Below are 16497 nucleotides of genomic sequence, written 5' to 3'. Positions count from 1 at the left end.
AAACATTGTGAGTAACTCTAAAATCATAACCTGTAAAGGATTTTTAAGTGTTGCCTATGGAGATAGTTTGGTGCCATTCCACAGATGTACGCAATTTATTTGAAAGCGGGACATGTTAGGTATATATTTACTAGGCATAACATCATATTTTATGTTTTACCAACAATTAGGTATTATATAGTTTGCTTTCACTAAAACCAATTGTCATCATCTCGGGTGTGCACCCCCACCACTGCATCGCTATTTATAAGAAAGATAATGACCCCCAAATTGGAAAGGGCAAGATGCCGGACAGGATGTGACATCACTTCCGGTTTAGAAACCCGGAAGTAATAATAATGGCAAATGTTTCACCTATATATGCAATAGTGTGGCATATGTTAAACATATCACACTCCCAAACACAAAGAAAATAAAGGGAATAACATGTCAAACTACCTTTCAGTCCAAATAAATGGATGCAAAAACCATTCCTGTCATACCAGGAAGTGTCAGACGCAACCAAGCCTTGCTATGGATGGGACAGAATGACATAATTTCCGCCTACACATAACATGACCAAAGGCTGTATAGATGTACATATCAAAGCCTCGTTATGAAAACAAGGCCTGGCACACATCCAAGCCTCGCTATGAAAACGAGGCTTGGCAACGGAACCAATAGATGTATGGATGTACATATCCAAGCCTCATTATGATTTGGTTTGTTATCTTTAGATGTGGGTTCTTTCCACATCTTTCCACAGGTATTACCGCTACATTGTTCCAATTTACCTGATTGATAATACATGGCTTCAATCAAACACTAACCACAAGTGAAAGACATTTTTTTGTGTTATCATTTATATTCTCTGAAAAATGGCCAAGAAATCATAAATTCTGCCAGGGTATGTAAACTTATGAGCACAACTGTATATCAGAAAATGACACAGCAATTTGGCCAACAAATGGAGCTTACAATACAGGCATTAAACTCTCTTGAAATAATTGGTGACATTTTGTTCAGCTTGCATGAATGCCTCTGACATTCCTTCAATTTTTTTTAAATATACAACTTTGATTTCAATGTTTTTTGAATCACTGAATCAGAACTGGTATAGACACAAAGAATGAGGACTGTTATGTGTTTGTAACTCTAAAGTTTGCAGTCAAACAAAGTAAGGCAGCTAGCATTTCAAGAAGGAGGCCAATAATGGCAGTTCAAGTTCTTTTTTTTTTATTATAGGTGAGTGTCAATGTCAACAGAATATCTGTGCTAAGTCACTGCCTGAAATAAAATGATTTTGTTCTTTAAAAAGTTTCAGTAAAAATACTCTGATCCAGCTGAAATCTCATGGAACAACCTGCTCTCTGATATTTGTTGTTTGTCTTCTACCAGTCTTTGCTTTTTGTCTGTGATCAAACACCAATGAACTACATTCGCCATGATTGCAGATAGCTACTTTTTTTATCTGTTGCCAGTAAGGTTACCCTGAGAGCTGTGAGTTAAATGTATGAACTGCAGCCATTCCTTAGACTTTGCCTTGGAAGAATTTGCACCTGCCATTAGTAACAGAGGATTTACGTAAACTTAAGGCAGCTGTTAATTATTATGCTTCAGCAAAGATGGTGACGTTTTGAGCCGTATCAATTTAACCACTTAAATATTAGACACTGTTTTTTTTTATTCTTATACAATTTTAATTATAATAGCTATGTATTGCGATATAAAAAGATGTGCTTCACCCTTAGAAAGTTTTTCAAAGAACAGTAACTCATGAACTATAAATGATTTGACAGTACTCTCTAGGCAGAAGCCTGAGATATTCCATAACATCTGTACAAGAGAAGGTGTTTGCCATGGGAGTTTGGTCTGTTCTGTCTGACCTTCGTAGTAATATAACACAAACATGACATCAGCCCATCAATGTTACCGGCCCAGCATATTTATTGCACTGTGCATCCACTATTACTATGTATTCCTCCTAGACCTAGCCATCTGAAGCATCTCTTCTCTTCCCACTGTTTCTTTCCCCTCACGTGTTTGTTTTATCCTCAAGTCTCAGTTGGATAATGTTATCTATTCTTTCTCAGCTTGTTGCTTTTTCAGGATCTTATCTTGATGTGTTCCCCCGTGAGATATTTCATTTTAACACAATAAAGCTAAACTCTTTCTGTAAACTAGGTTACAAGAACATTTCAGTCCTTTGTCATATAATAAAATAAACACTTTTATTTACTTGTATTTTCTGAAATATACAGTACGTTCTGTATTCTTTTTAGGTAAGTAATATTTTTGAGCTATATGCAAAAAATTTACTGAAAAATTTGGTAGCGCTGTGTTCATAAATCATATAAACATATCTAAAACATGTAAATAATATAAACTAATTCACCACAAGAAAAAGTGTAAAAAAATTATTAAACATGAGACAAAAAAAAATGTAGGAAATATACTGTATACTGCAAAGGATATATTATCTCTAAACAATTGTTCATAAGTGGTCATCCAAAACCCACACCTAAAGTGTGGAAAGAATCAAAAAAATCAAGTCCATAAATTGTAGTGTTTTTCCAAGTATTTCAAACTTAAACAAACATGCAATCTTCTCAAAACAACTTGATATAATGCTTCCACCACACCACTTGTGTTTCTGTGACGCCGCCCCCTTAAACACAAGTGGTGTGGTGGAAGCATTATATCAAGTTGTTTTGAGAAGATTGTTTAAGTTTGAAACACTTGGAAAAACACTACAATTTATGGACTTGAATTTTTTTTATTCTCTCCACACTTTGGGGGTAATCCACAAAAGGAATACGCCGGTGTATCTACTGATACGCCGTCGTATCCCTGTTTCTATCTATGGAACTGATCCACAGAATCAGTTTACCATAGATAGGCAGAAGATCCGACATGTGTAATTGAATTACACTGTCGGATCTTAAGGATGCAATTCTAGGCCGGCCGCTAGGTGGCGAGGCCATTGTGGCCGGCCTAGAATATGCAAATGAACACTTACGGCGATCCACGAACGTTCCGATGGGCCCGTCGCTCTAAATCTACGTCGTTTACGTCGAGTTACGCCGCGTAAAACTAGGGCTGAGCCCTAGTTCTCTTAAGCCATATTAAGTATGGCTGTCGTTCCCGCATCAAAATTTAAATTCTACGTCGTTTGCGTAAGACGTTCGTGAATGGCGCTGGACGCCATTTACGTTAACGTCTAAGCAAATGACGTCGGAGCGACGTCAGTTAGCGCAATGCACGTCGGGTAAGTTACCCGACGGAGCATGCGCAGTACGTCCGGCGCGGGAGCGCGCCTAATTTAAATGGGACTCGCCCCATTAGACACATTTAAGTTACACCGCCGCAAATTTCAAGGTAAGTGCTTTGTGGATCGGGCACTTAGGGAGAAATTTTGCGGCGGTGTAACTTAAATTGGAAGATTTAAGTTGCGCCCGATATTTGTGGATTTGGCCCTTTAGGTGTGGGTTTTGGATGACCACTTATGAACACTTGTTTAGAGATAATATATAATTTGCAGTATATATTTTCTAAATGTTTTTTTGTCTCATGTTTAATATTTTTTTTTACACTTTTTCACATGGTGATTTAGTTTATATTTACATGTTTTAGATATGTTTATATGATTTATGAACACAGCGCTACAAATTTTTCATGCACATTTTTGCATATATATCATACCTTTCAAGTAGCAGCTTTAGGCATATATATATTTTGAGTATATATATATATATATATATACACTATATATATATATATGTGCATTTATTTTTAATGTGCGCAGTGGTGGTTTGAGAAGGTAAAGGGGCGCGTATATTATCTTTAACCAGAGTTTCACAATATTTTTGAGCTGCTAAAACATCTCTACCCTGTTGTCAGCTTTATAACAGGAAAGCATGAGCACTTATTCATTTATTTCAATTAGAGCCAGATAGAGGAATAAGTGATGGACTTTAACTTCCAATGCAGTATCAAGGAGCCATTAGACATGAAATGCCAAATATACAATCTCGTTGGCATTTTTTATGTTTTGAGGGAATGCAGAGACTCACCAATTAACATTTTATCAGTTTAACGGGTTAAAAACATATTATTTTTTGTTCCAGAGAAAGGTTCTTACTCCAGTGTATGCTCACACATTTTCTTTCCCTCTTTATGGATAGCAACTTGAGCTCACCTTGCAAGTTTATGGCTTTCTCTGCACAATCCATCCACCCTCTAAAGTCTATAGAGTAGCATACTTTGCTTTGATATTGTGCTATAAACCCAGAATAAAAAGTGCACGGCATTTCACTTGATATATTATCTTAAAACAATGTATGAATCTTAATCTGCGTATACATGGTAGTTCCTGTTTGCAAATATTCAGATCCTTAAGATTACATTTTATACACTTAAATCGGCTCTGTTTATCAAACACATTGAGAGGCTTGAGAGATCACTTTTTATAAAATATCTCCATAATAATTAAATTAAAGTGGTTGTAAAGGCAGAAGGTTTTTTATGTTAATGCATTCTATGCAGCAGCCCTCCTCAGCTTCCCTAATACTTACATGAGGTCCATCTAGATCCAGCAATTTTTAAGGAGTATCCTGGCTGTCCGGGACTCCCCTCCTCATTGGCTCAGAAAGCAGTGCGGCACCATTGGCTCCTGCAGCTGTCAATCAAAGTCAGTCAGCCAATGAGGAGAGAAAGGGGCCCTGGCTCTGTGTCTGAATGGACACAGGGAGCTGTAGCTTGGCTCGGGTGCTCACATAGCAAACTGCTTGTTGTGGGCACTCAACAGGAGGGAGGGGCCAGGAGCAACCGAAGAGGAGCCGAGAAGAGCAGGATCGGGGCTACACAAAGCAGGTAAGTAAAACATGTTTGTTATTTTTAACAATAAAAAAACAATAAAAAAATAATTTAATATCACTTTAACTCATAAAAATCCTATATTTAAAATAGACACAACTTAAGCAGGCCATATATTATGCAATTGTATTTCCTTAATTGGGTAAAGGAAAGAATATGGTCCAATTTCAGTGTCAACACAGTCATCATTGATTGGGGAATCTCTCCTGCAGCGCTATTGTGTTCCGCTGGTATTGAGTGCAGGGAGCAGTTATAACAGCCAGCAAAGAACAGGCAAAAGAACCCTACAGGCTGGTTGTACTGAAGTTGATTGATGGATCAACTTCAGTACAACCAGCCTGTCCATGGATAGATTCATTTTAGCCGGTTCCAAGTTTCTATCCGTCTATGTGTCACAAACTACAGTGAACGGGAGTGAACCACAACTGCGGCTAGCAAAAGATTTCAATGCACATCTCTATGTTATGTGAGATTTCAGTATTGGACCCCAGGCGTCACTCCAATCAAAGAACAGGAGTTTGAGCATTCTCTACATCATATCACTTTCACATATAGGAATGCATTGAGCTACTAAGGGAGGAGGTATTACAACATGCCACCAAGCCTTAGCATTGAAATATTACAATAAATGTAAGTAAGCACAAGTGTGTTAAAGGCCACTAAGGGAGTAGGTATAAAATACCTGCTATCCTTAGCATAAAAAAGTTAGAGTGAACATGTTCAGCATTTTAGGGCGGAAGCCCGTATACAAATAACAACGAATGTCAAGCACGTAGCATTTGAAAATACTGTATGCAAGTAGCATTAACTTGTGAGAGGCAATTTCAGTTTTAAATGCCTTAAAAAAGTGTATGTCCCTTTAAGATAGTCCACAACTGTTACATGAAGGCACCATTAGTCATCCCAAGCAGCATCATAGTAATTACTAGAGCCAGATTCAAATACAGTACTTAATAAAGCTATAAATGAACCGGGTATTTGTACAGTAACAAATGTGATGTAGTAATGGTACTTATCCGTTTTGCAGGGATGAGAGTTTTCCAGTAAACAGAGTATTGTAGCACCAATGGGATTCATTTGTTAAAGGTCTCCTGGTGGAGGTGTCCGCAGCAACTTGTAGCAAGGTTGACAGTGTAGATCCAGGTTTGGTTGGTTCCCAGTTCAGGGAAAGACAGTAGCTCTAGTTTAGAAGTAAACAAGCTGGCTACCGCCGACAATAATAGGACCCCGTTTGAATGGGGCTAGAAGCCTTTATAGGCAGCAGACAGGTGGCTGGAGAAAACAGCGGTGATCCACGGCGCACTTCCGCGTTCCAGGCTGGAACGCACAAGGCGCAGGGCGATGACATCATTGGGCGGTCACCGTATGCGTTCCAGTGTGGAACGCAATACGACGAGGGAGGCGCCTGTTACACTATGGCTGGCTTTACAACGTAACTGGGTGCATGGAAAGAATCAGGCTAATCTGGTGGATGAGACTGATTTTAAAATATTTACCCCTCCCAAATCAATTTAGATTTGTTTTGGTATATTGCTGGTGTCCCTAAAATATTTATTCTGATCATTTGTAAGGAATATTCAGTTTTGTTGTTATAAAAAGGTTCAGACATTCTGTGCATGGTTTTGTTATCTTCTCTCTGTAGCCATCAATATATGCATAATTATGCAGCCGTATGGCTTTCTGCCATCTGTGTAATGTGCCTTTGAATGCTCCTTTGCTTCCCTTCTTTGCCAATATGTACAGAAGTTCAAAAGATCAGATAGGTTAAAATGAGTCTGACTTGTGTTCAGAAGAAGACATTTAATAGAAAACATCCCAATGACAAGTGCTTAGCATATTCAGAATGTCTACAAGAAACATGTAGATTTAAATTCCACAGAGTGTTTGTGCACTGATGCTTTCAATAGGCTTTCAATTGATGCTTTCAATTATAAGATTGTATATGCGTTCAAAGATCTGCAAACAGTCTCCATAATTTTCATTTAAACAGCAGAAATATGTATCAAAGGTCTTCTACTAAATATGCCTGAACACGCACACACACACACAGTCAATAATCTACAAGCATTAATGAAATGTGTCTATTAAAATAACAGTTACAAGACTAAAGAGGCATCTATTTACCTAGTCCCACTGGTCCTTCTTTCCCTTTCTCATAAAACCTCACGGCCATTTTAAAAGCATACATCATCAATGACTTCTTCCTTGTTTTTTGTTTCTGCCCAGCAATGGTGTCTGCGCCAGATCTCAAGCATGTGATTTACGAGATCTGCCATGGTTTATTACTTTTTATACATTGTCATGTCCTCTTTATGCCAGACCAAGCTTGCATTGCTGAAGTCATGGCAACATATAAACAATTAAAATAATACAATCCCAGAGAACTTGCAGGATTTTGGGAAATCGCACAAGATCCCTTTTGACAAATCTGCGATAGGCCCATGTTGGTTTGAGTGGAGTATAATGGGCACATAAAAGTATGTATAATTGCGAGAGCCTTTGTGAAGTATTTAAAGAGTGCTGACTATATGACACTCTCCCACTGGTCTTGATCAAGAATGCCAACATCTCACCTCACTCCCGACTCTCTCTGGCTTTACATGGATAATACCCTATTTAAGAGGAGAGCATCATCTCATTATCTAGAGATGAAGCCTTTAGTCCTAGAGACATTTTTCAGGTAGTAATACTGTAGGTAAATGCAGGAGTGGGTGAGAGATGCTAGACCTGGTACAATCTCTGTGCCTGAATTGCATGCATAAGTGGTAAATTGTATAAATGCATAGTATATGGGAGGTTATATCTAGACTGCAGCTCTGAGAAGGGTAGAAGGGTCATATTTTGAAAAAAAAATTGAGAGATGGGTGATACTTCACCTCGTATATGTTATTTTAGATACTTCTGGATATGTCACTTTATGCAAAATGGGTCTGTAACTCCCTGTGGCTGTTTATGCTTAGTCCAAACCTTTTGCATCAGGGTGTATGTAGGGTATAGCTCCTTGCCTGATCACCACTTCCAACTCAAATGATCATGAGAGCCTTCCCCATTCTCTGATTGATGCTGTGGGGGTATGACATAGTAACTGGATTCACAAGATAAATGTTTGCCCAACCCGACTGATCTGGGTTGGGCAGTGCTTACAATCACCTTATTTAGTCTATTCACCAAGATTTTAGCAAAAAGGTTAACATCTACCATTAAAAGAGATATCAGTCTATAGGAGCCAGGATCAGTTGGTGGCTCACCTGGCTTTAACAAGAGGACTATGTGGGCCTTAAACATGGAGGGAGGCCAACTGCTTTATTCAGATGCTGCTTCTTATACTTTTAGCAAATGTAGCAAAATGTTCTCAGCATACTGTTCATAGACCTCTATGGGTAGACCATCATATTCTGGGGCTTTACAATTTAGAAATGATCTAGTTGCCAGACTTCCTCTAACTTTATTCGGGAATCTAAGGATTATTTTTGAGAAGAAGATAATGTAAGGTGATCTACCATTTGGAGGAACTCAAAGATTCTAGGGTCGAATGGGTTTTTGACTTAGAAAGGTTTAGATAGAACACCACCATTTCTGTCATATTCTTATCAGGGGAATTAAGCAATTTATCTATAGAAGTTCTGAGTACCAACATTGGTTGTAAAGGTCTGATGTGCAGTAACAATTTTCTCCAATAGCCAAACAGTCTGTTCTCCTTCCTCATAGTAGACCAGTTTACAAAAAAAAAAAAAAAAAAATGTCACACAATAATATCAAATATGGATAAAATCATACAATAGGTAACATGAATTTGCAAGTATGCATGCATCAACATTGTAAACTTGAAATTTTGGAATATTTGCATTTAAATAAATACTTTAGTTCTGCTTTAAAGGCATAGTAAATAGGGGTTAAACTTGGTGTGGATACACCAAAGACAATTGTCTGTGCTTGGCAGCTTATATTCACTGTGACACTTGATGTGTGTCTGCAACAGAAGCAGCAATTTGTAGCAAAAACTCAGAATAGAGGTCTTGGGACTTTCATACTTGAAGATAATTAAGGGCAAAACACACACTTACAGTTGACGACACTTATAAATAGTCAGAAAGCAAGGTGCTAAAAATTAAAGCATATGGATCTAAATTTGGCCCGTCCCTGTTGAATTGGCCAAATTACGATCCATCTATGCTTTATGCATCTATCTTTAAGCTGGCATTAGATGTAAATTCTTACAAAAGCAATGTTCTAAGAAAGTTTGTTCATTTTTCTAAACATTAGTGAGACATACCAGTGTTCATTTTTGACTGCAGTGAGGAAAATTTAAAGGAACAGGATGGAAAAATTTTCTTATAGCAAATGTATTTCTAACAGTGTATGTGGTTTTCATTCAGTAACGTCCATTCATTCTAAAATCAAATGTTAAAAGCAAACAAAATCTTTTAAACAATATTTAAATGTTCTGAGAATGTTCTAAGAATTTTCGTACAACGCAAGGAATGGGCTGTATTGACAGAAAAAAAAGTTTTTATTGGAGGTCATTATATTCTGTTTACATTTGTTATAATGCTATCATTTACAGTATGCACACTTATTTCATTTCTAAGTTGGATCTGTATAAGGACTCTATTTATCATTCTTGATTGTAATGAGTGTCTTGCATTGCAATGATTGTGCCACATTGGAGAATATAATTAATGTTGCATTATTACAATAATTATAGTAACCTTGTTTTTCTAAAATTATTCCTTTAGGATTTCGGAGATGATGGATCTTTATACATTACCAAGGCTACCACAATCCACATGGGGAATTACAGCTGTCATGCTGATGGCTATGATAAGCTTTTTCAAACTCATATCCTTCAAGTGAATGGTAAGCAAAGAAATGTTACATACAAAAAGTTGCTGTTTCCACATTTATTTTCACATGTAAAATAATGTTTTGTTTATTTTGTTCAATATTTTTTATAGAAAGACAGTGGGGGAGGTTTACTAATACTTGAGAATGCAAAATCGTGTGCAGCTCTGCATGGTAGCCAATCAGCGTGTAACTTTAGCTTGTTCAATTAAGCTTTGACAATAAAACCTGGAAGCTGATTGGTTTCTATGCAGTAATGTACCAGATTTTGCATTCTCCAGTTTTAGTAAATCTCCACCAGTGCATTCAGGTATTTAGATAACCACAGTACTGATATCGACTTGAATATAAAATAATGTTAATTTATAATAGGATGACATCAAGAGTGTACAAAGCAAGAAATGCTTGTGAGAGTCTAACCTTCAACTATGATTGTAAACCTAAGCAGCTAAGAATGCATAAGAGTTAGTGAGAGAGGTACAGGGAAAGAAATGGGAAAGGAATTGAGTACATTGGAGCCAAAGTAAGTTATATCAGGCCCAAAGGGAAAAGTACTGTATATCAACATCACAGGTTCATTAGGCGACAGTCAATATGCGCTGGTAGTAAATATGAAACCCACAGATTTCATAATTTTGGACATTATATCAGAGAGTTTTTCTGTCATTCTTTCATTAGAGAAAGTCCAGTCAAGTCTATTTGTTTACCTCAGACTATGGGAGCAAGTCTGGGAGGCAGGCTTTTGCTATGTTTTTTTACTTGTCACCAAAACATGCATATTCGTTTAATATGATGCTTCAAAGGTTCATCCAGTTTGAGGTTAGGTAGTGTTTCACCTGGTAGCATGGGGATAGGGGTGACTAACATGTCATATACTTGCTTTCATAGCTCTTGAGCTATCCAACAAGTCTGCCACACATGCATGTAGGTTCATATATCTACCACAGTAACTCTGTTTTATGTGATAACAGAAAACAAATACTCCTGGACACACGTGGATTACCAGACAGTCTGTATGTCATGATGGTGCATGTCACTGGCCTTGCTTCCCTCAGGCATAGGAGTGTCCTAACAGTAAACAAGAAAAAGAAGAAAAGGGGCGTGCCAGCCTAGTGCATTATTCTTTGGATAGATTTTATTAATAATGGATAAATAGAAAACTACTCACAAACATAGGTGAATGACTTGCAATGTAAATAGTCTCCACAAGTAGCAGAACATTTTATTGTATTTGGTTACGACTTTTTGCTGCTACTTGTGGAGAAAATTTACATTGCGAGTCATTCACCTATGTTTGTGAGTAGTTTTCTTTTTATCCATTTTTATAAAAATCTATTCAAAAGATAATGCACTAGGCTGGTGCGCCCTTTTCTTCTTTTTCTTGTGTACTATTTTTATTGTGGCCTAGGGTGAAATGTGCAAGGTGAGTGTTTACTACATACCATTGGTATAAACCTTTATTAATAGTTTCCAAGGTTAGAACATTCTGGAAGCATGATTTAGTAGTTTTCCAAAATGTTGTGGTTTCCTCAAAACCTGGGTAAAAAGAAGGGTTCCTGAAACAGAACATTAAGGAATGAGAAGAATGACAAGGGGCCTTCTGAGTAATTGAAGTCATCCCAAATATTCTGCTAAAAAAGATCTGTACTTCAGGAGGACTCATAGCAAATTATGTGTTCCCAAAAGATATCTCTATGGTAATTTCAGTGACAGTGACAGTATTTAGGGAGACAGTCTATATGGGCAGTCTGAAAGTATTTCTGTAGGTGGGGAACCCTCAGCACACCATGGAGCCTACACTGAACTAGGGTGTGCCTAATAAGTCTGGGTTTGGGATATTTCCATAGGAAGTGATAAATCTGGCAATTCAGAGTTTGGAGTTCATACATACAAAGGAACCCAAAAAACAACATTCAAAAAAGTATAGTATTTTTGGTATGAAAGTTATTTCAATTGCCACAATGTGGCCCAGTAAATTGACATACACATTAAGTAATGATATAGGGTGAAAAGTGGCCCATTAGACTAAGTGGTTTTAGGTGTCGGGATCATACATACTATCACCAACAGGGATTCTGAGTGAAAGTTGTCTTCCTGTTGTAGGTCATTGAAAGCATCTGCCAGCATAGGGAAAAGAGGTTCCTCATATTTCATGTTTTAATTTACTATGAATGCATGAGGGCCAGGATGTTTATAGAACTTGTGTGAACCCTGACTTCCAGGATCATGTCCTGATTTTGAGGAAGTGCAATGTGGGAAAGTATACTGATAACTAAAGCCAATGAAATAGAATTGGTAGGAATTTAGAAAACATTGATGCGATGAAAATTCAAAAAACTACCTTTGATGGAGTATTGTTTTTAGTACCATTAGATTGCTGGAGATGTAACAGTTTTGTGTGGGATTCAGCTTGTGAAGTTGGGTAACTAAAAGAGTGTCTTGCTTGATACCTTTTAAGTAAAATGTGTGGTTTGCTGGGGGGATGCAGAGGAGACCCTGGACTGGGGGTGCAGTGGAGGCCCTGGGCTGAGTGGGGTGCAGAGGAGACCCTGGACTGGGTGGGCTCATAGGAGGCCCTGGACTGGGGGTGCAGTGGGGGCACATCAGTGCAGATTGTTTTGCATTCCTGTGACCCCTGTTAACCTTTTTAGCTGACAGCAGGCTGTCGGCTGCTGTCTCAGAGCCGGTCCAGCCGGTTGCAACCTTATGGTCAGGATCCACTCACATGCCTGGACTGGCACCAGCTCAGCCTGAGCCAGCTGCTCCCGCCCCCTTCACAGCCCAGTGTTTCAGTGAGTCTGGGGGGGGCGAGCAGAGAGCCAGAGACTGGCAGTCATCAGTGAGCACTAAAAACTGAGTGATCGTTGGTGTTTGCTCAGTTCTCAGCCTGAGGGCCGGCAGGAGGACAGATACAGCATCCACCTATGTATGTGTGATTAAAAAAAAATCCCCATACGCGACATCTTATCTTTCCTGCTATCTGGCCTACATGACAATTAGGCCTCATTCACATGGAGCATATGCATCCATGCCCAGAGTGATGGCCGTGTATTCTTGGTGTTCTGTGCATCCCTGTGCAGACCGTCCAGTCAAAGTCAATTGGGACGCAGCAGCTTCATGGACATAGTCAAATGTAAAAATTTGACATGCCGACAGGAAGGAATGCATATGTCCGAACGCACAGTGTCTGCATTCGGATCAGTGCACCAAAAGGAGGAGGGCGCAAGAACAACAGCATCATGGTCTGTCCAGAAACTAAAAGTTGAGGGCTAACTAAGCTGATCTGTGGAAGGCTATGAGAACACTTCTGTGTTCCCCACTCAGTCTCCTTTGAAGTCTTGCCCCCTGGTCGCTCATACTTCTGCCTTTTCACTATCCAATCTGTGGTCCAATTGTGAGTCTTTGGGGGTCTCGTTATCAGAATCATTAGCAACAGTTAGGTATTTCCAGCTGGTATAAAGAGTCTCATACCCCAATTGTTTTGCTATCTGGCCTAGTAACAGGTGGAAGGTTGGAATATGGTTTAACAGTGTAAAAACAAGAACAAAAAAGACAAGGGTTTGGAGGTGTGAAGTGCCCCAACTAGTATCAGGCAATCAATATATAATCAGGTAGGTGGAAGAACATCCCTGGGAAAACAGAGAGCACTCAATGGGTGTGAGGTAACAAAAAGAGAGAAGGGGAAAGACAAGGGGGATGACAATCTCCAAGCACGTATACAGTTTCCTCTATTATAATCGCAACAAACTACCAGATCAGCCTTTAGTAGAAGTAGCCATCAGCCTGGTGACTTGGAGCAAGACCATAAGGTGTCAAGATCAGCAGCTAAGACCACCAGACACGTAGCTACACAGAGGAACTGAGACCAAACAAAGTATTTATCATTAAATTGATATTTATTTACAGTGAACACACACCAATAAACATGCACAGCAACCAGTGAAAGCATAAACCACTCCAGCAAACAAGAACCAGAAAAACGAATGAACCTAACTGCTATCTATATACAATATCTACAACATAAGGGACAAAGGCAATAGGGATGCAAGGAGGGGAAACACGACTGGGTACAAGGGCATGGAACAAGGCAGAGGGGTGCAGGTCAGATCAGGACATTGGAAGGTTCGTGAAAGTTATCAGGCATTAGCTGGTAGCAAGGAGGCAAGCAGACAGGATAGTGACACCCTGGGGGAAGGGAGGAGCAGCCTTAAATATCCACCTGGTAGCTGGAGCCCGGTGTGGCTGATCAGAACCTGCTGGCTTCTGGGAGACACCAGCTGGTGGACACTGGAACTGCAGCCATCTGTAAAGTGAATCCCAGTGCCACCAGCAGATGAACTCAACCCTGACATAAGGTGTTTAATATAGTGTGATGCTTCATTGCAGTTGTTGTTGGAGAAGACTTGGTGATTAAAACCTGGTGCACATGATAAAATTAACGGACAATGATCGCATTGTTTTTTTTTTTGCATGCTAGTCTCCATATTGAAAATTAAGAGGTTAAAAAAGTTATGAAAATTCTCGTACAACAGAATAAAAATTTAGAAGTGATGTAACGTGTTGTATTTTTATAGTATTTTTGGACACAGACTGTGCTGATTAAACAAAAAGCATACAATCTGGTATCGTACAAGCAAGATTTTTGTACTTGTTCCATTGGTTAATTTCACATGACTTGTCCTGGTCGGCTCTCAAAAGCTTTGTACCAATGATCAGATTATAGCACGATTGCTTCGAAAGTGGTATTCTTTGTACAATTTTCTGATCGTGTGTACAGGGGCTTTAGTGTCCCTGAGGCAAAGTTCCTAAATATGGTGTTGAATTTACAATATGCTTGTGCCATGGCAGTGGCTGCCACAATATACGAAGGAGAGTATATGGAAGGGGAATCTCTCCCTGTAAGCTACATGACAATGTTGTAGAATTTGCAATTCTGACTCCAAACTCTTGACAATGGTGGAAGATTTCAGGTCAGAAAATACCTGGTAGTGATGCCCCTGAAAGCTCACCACTTCCCTGTAACAAGCCACACGCAGAGTACCCTATTTGGTATAGTAGTACAAGATTTTAATGATAATATTCCCTAGTGGAACTCAGCAGTTCAGGGCCAGATGAATGCATTTAAACTCTTTTCCCACAGGTATTGAAGGCACAAATTATTTTAGCAGAGCAGTGATGGTGGTCTTTGATTGTATTAGGGATCCCATGGTTGCTGAGATTACACTACGATAACCTATTTTCTAGGTGCTTGAGTTTAGCATGGAGCTGATCATTATTTTCCCTAAGGGTGTCAGAATCTTTGTCATCACTCCCCAAGGCCACATCCATGCAGGACACCGGGTCTGCTGTCTGTTGGCCCAGCTCTCAAGATTGCTCCGGGTGTTCAGTAGCAGCATGGTTGGGTTGCAGGCAGGATGCAGATAGTCGCTGCAGTAATGTTGGGGTTGGAATATGTGTATGATAAATGCTAACACCTGTTCGGTTTCTGTGAGGTTTAAAGAGTGATAAGGAAAGGTCCTGCCTCAGTTGCCGTGCACATGCACCTTCCATAATAATGTTTTTAAAGGACTACATATCATCCCTCTGAAAAAAGACTTGCCCAATGTACTAAGACACATCAAAAAGAAAATAATTTCCATATTATTTTGAGTCAATGTGGTTGATTTACTAAAGGCAAATGGGCTGTTCAATCTGCAAGGACATTTTCATTTTCCAGGAGAGTTTTCCCTTAGCTTATTAATGTAAAAAAAGAACAGCAGATATGCTCAGTGCGGCAAATAGATACTAAAAGTATTGAAAACAAAACTGTGGAAAGTTCAAGAACATCAGCCTAAAAGTTGAAATACTGATACAAGTGGAAGGGAACGGGTTAAAGTTTATGCCAGTTGCTAGAATTAAACAGCTTTGTAATTGTGCTCCTGCATAGGAATGGCAAATCATTATGCATATGAGCATAGTTTAAGCTGCACAGTGGAATGTTGTTAAGATCAGTGGTAAAGGGGTTAAACTGCATCCACAGGAAAAAGCCATTATGAAATGTGAAAATAGGACTTACAGATTCATCTATGTTTTTGGACAAAGGACAGGATCCAGGAAATATCAATGGCTCAATCTGTTAAGCTAGCCACAGGCTGTAAAGCCCTGGATAGCAGTGAATCAGTGCGGTTATTGTATGGAGAAGCATGGAATGAGCTTCTACATACACGGGTGGGAGGGCATCAGTGGTTGCTAATACAATGCGCTTCGCAGTCAATCCTCCTTTGTCGAGTCACGTGAACTTGAATTTTCAACTGCTGTGTCATTGCCAGCACTTTTAGTATCTGTTTGCTGCACTGGGAATATATTTTGTTCCTTTTTGATGCTATCACTATGATGTATTTAAGTTAAAATGTAAGTTCCTCCTGATCTTTCCTACATGTGCAGCATTTATCACCCTTTCAACCCCTATGTGTACACATTGGGTGGCAGCTTCTAGAGGGAGGCTTAAAACAGTGTTCTGTAACTCTCCAGTGATTTTGTCAAACTAAACTTAAATTAACAAGAAATACTGCTCAAACAGTAGAATAGACCTGATGGTCCCTGTGTTATCCAAAACACTGATTGCCCAGGAGAAACTGCAGAGATGTTGGAGAGGGGTTTATGTAGTTTTCTTGGACTGAAAATGTTCTACTGCCTCCTGCAGTGAGCTTCTTCTGCCATTTATCAAAAAATAATAAAAAAATTGAGATGCACTTGAATGATCCATCAGGACAGAATCCTGCCTTTTAGCCGAAAAACTGTAAATTATACAGACAGGGAGCA

General features: G+C 39.1%; 1 protein-coding gene across 2 annotated transcripts in view; it reads left to right on the top strand.

Annotated features, from left to right (window-relative positions):
* The window catches only part of FSTL5 (follistatin like 5), an 803249-nt gene that overhangs the window by 626415 nt on the left and 160337 nt on the right, over nt 1-16497 (top strand). For both annotated transcript variants that reach the window (XM_040332604.1, XM_040332598.1), the window contains exon 8: nt 9591-9711. In XM_040332604.1, the coding sequence (XP_040188538.1) occupies nt 9591-9711 (121 nt within the window). The remainder of the gene's footprint in view (nt 1-9590; nt 9712-16497) is intronic.

Source organism: Rana temporaria, chromosome 1 (genome assembly GCF_905171775.1).
Source record: "Rana temporaria chromosome 1, aRanTem1.1, whole genome shotgun sequence".
Taxonomy (NCBI): Eukaryota; Metazoa; Chordata; class Amphibia; order Anura; family Ranidae; genus Rana; species Rana temporaria.
The sequence above is the reverse complement of the archived record's forward strand: the minus strand, read 5'-3'. Positions and strand labels throughout refer to the sequence as shown.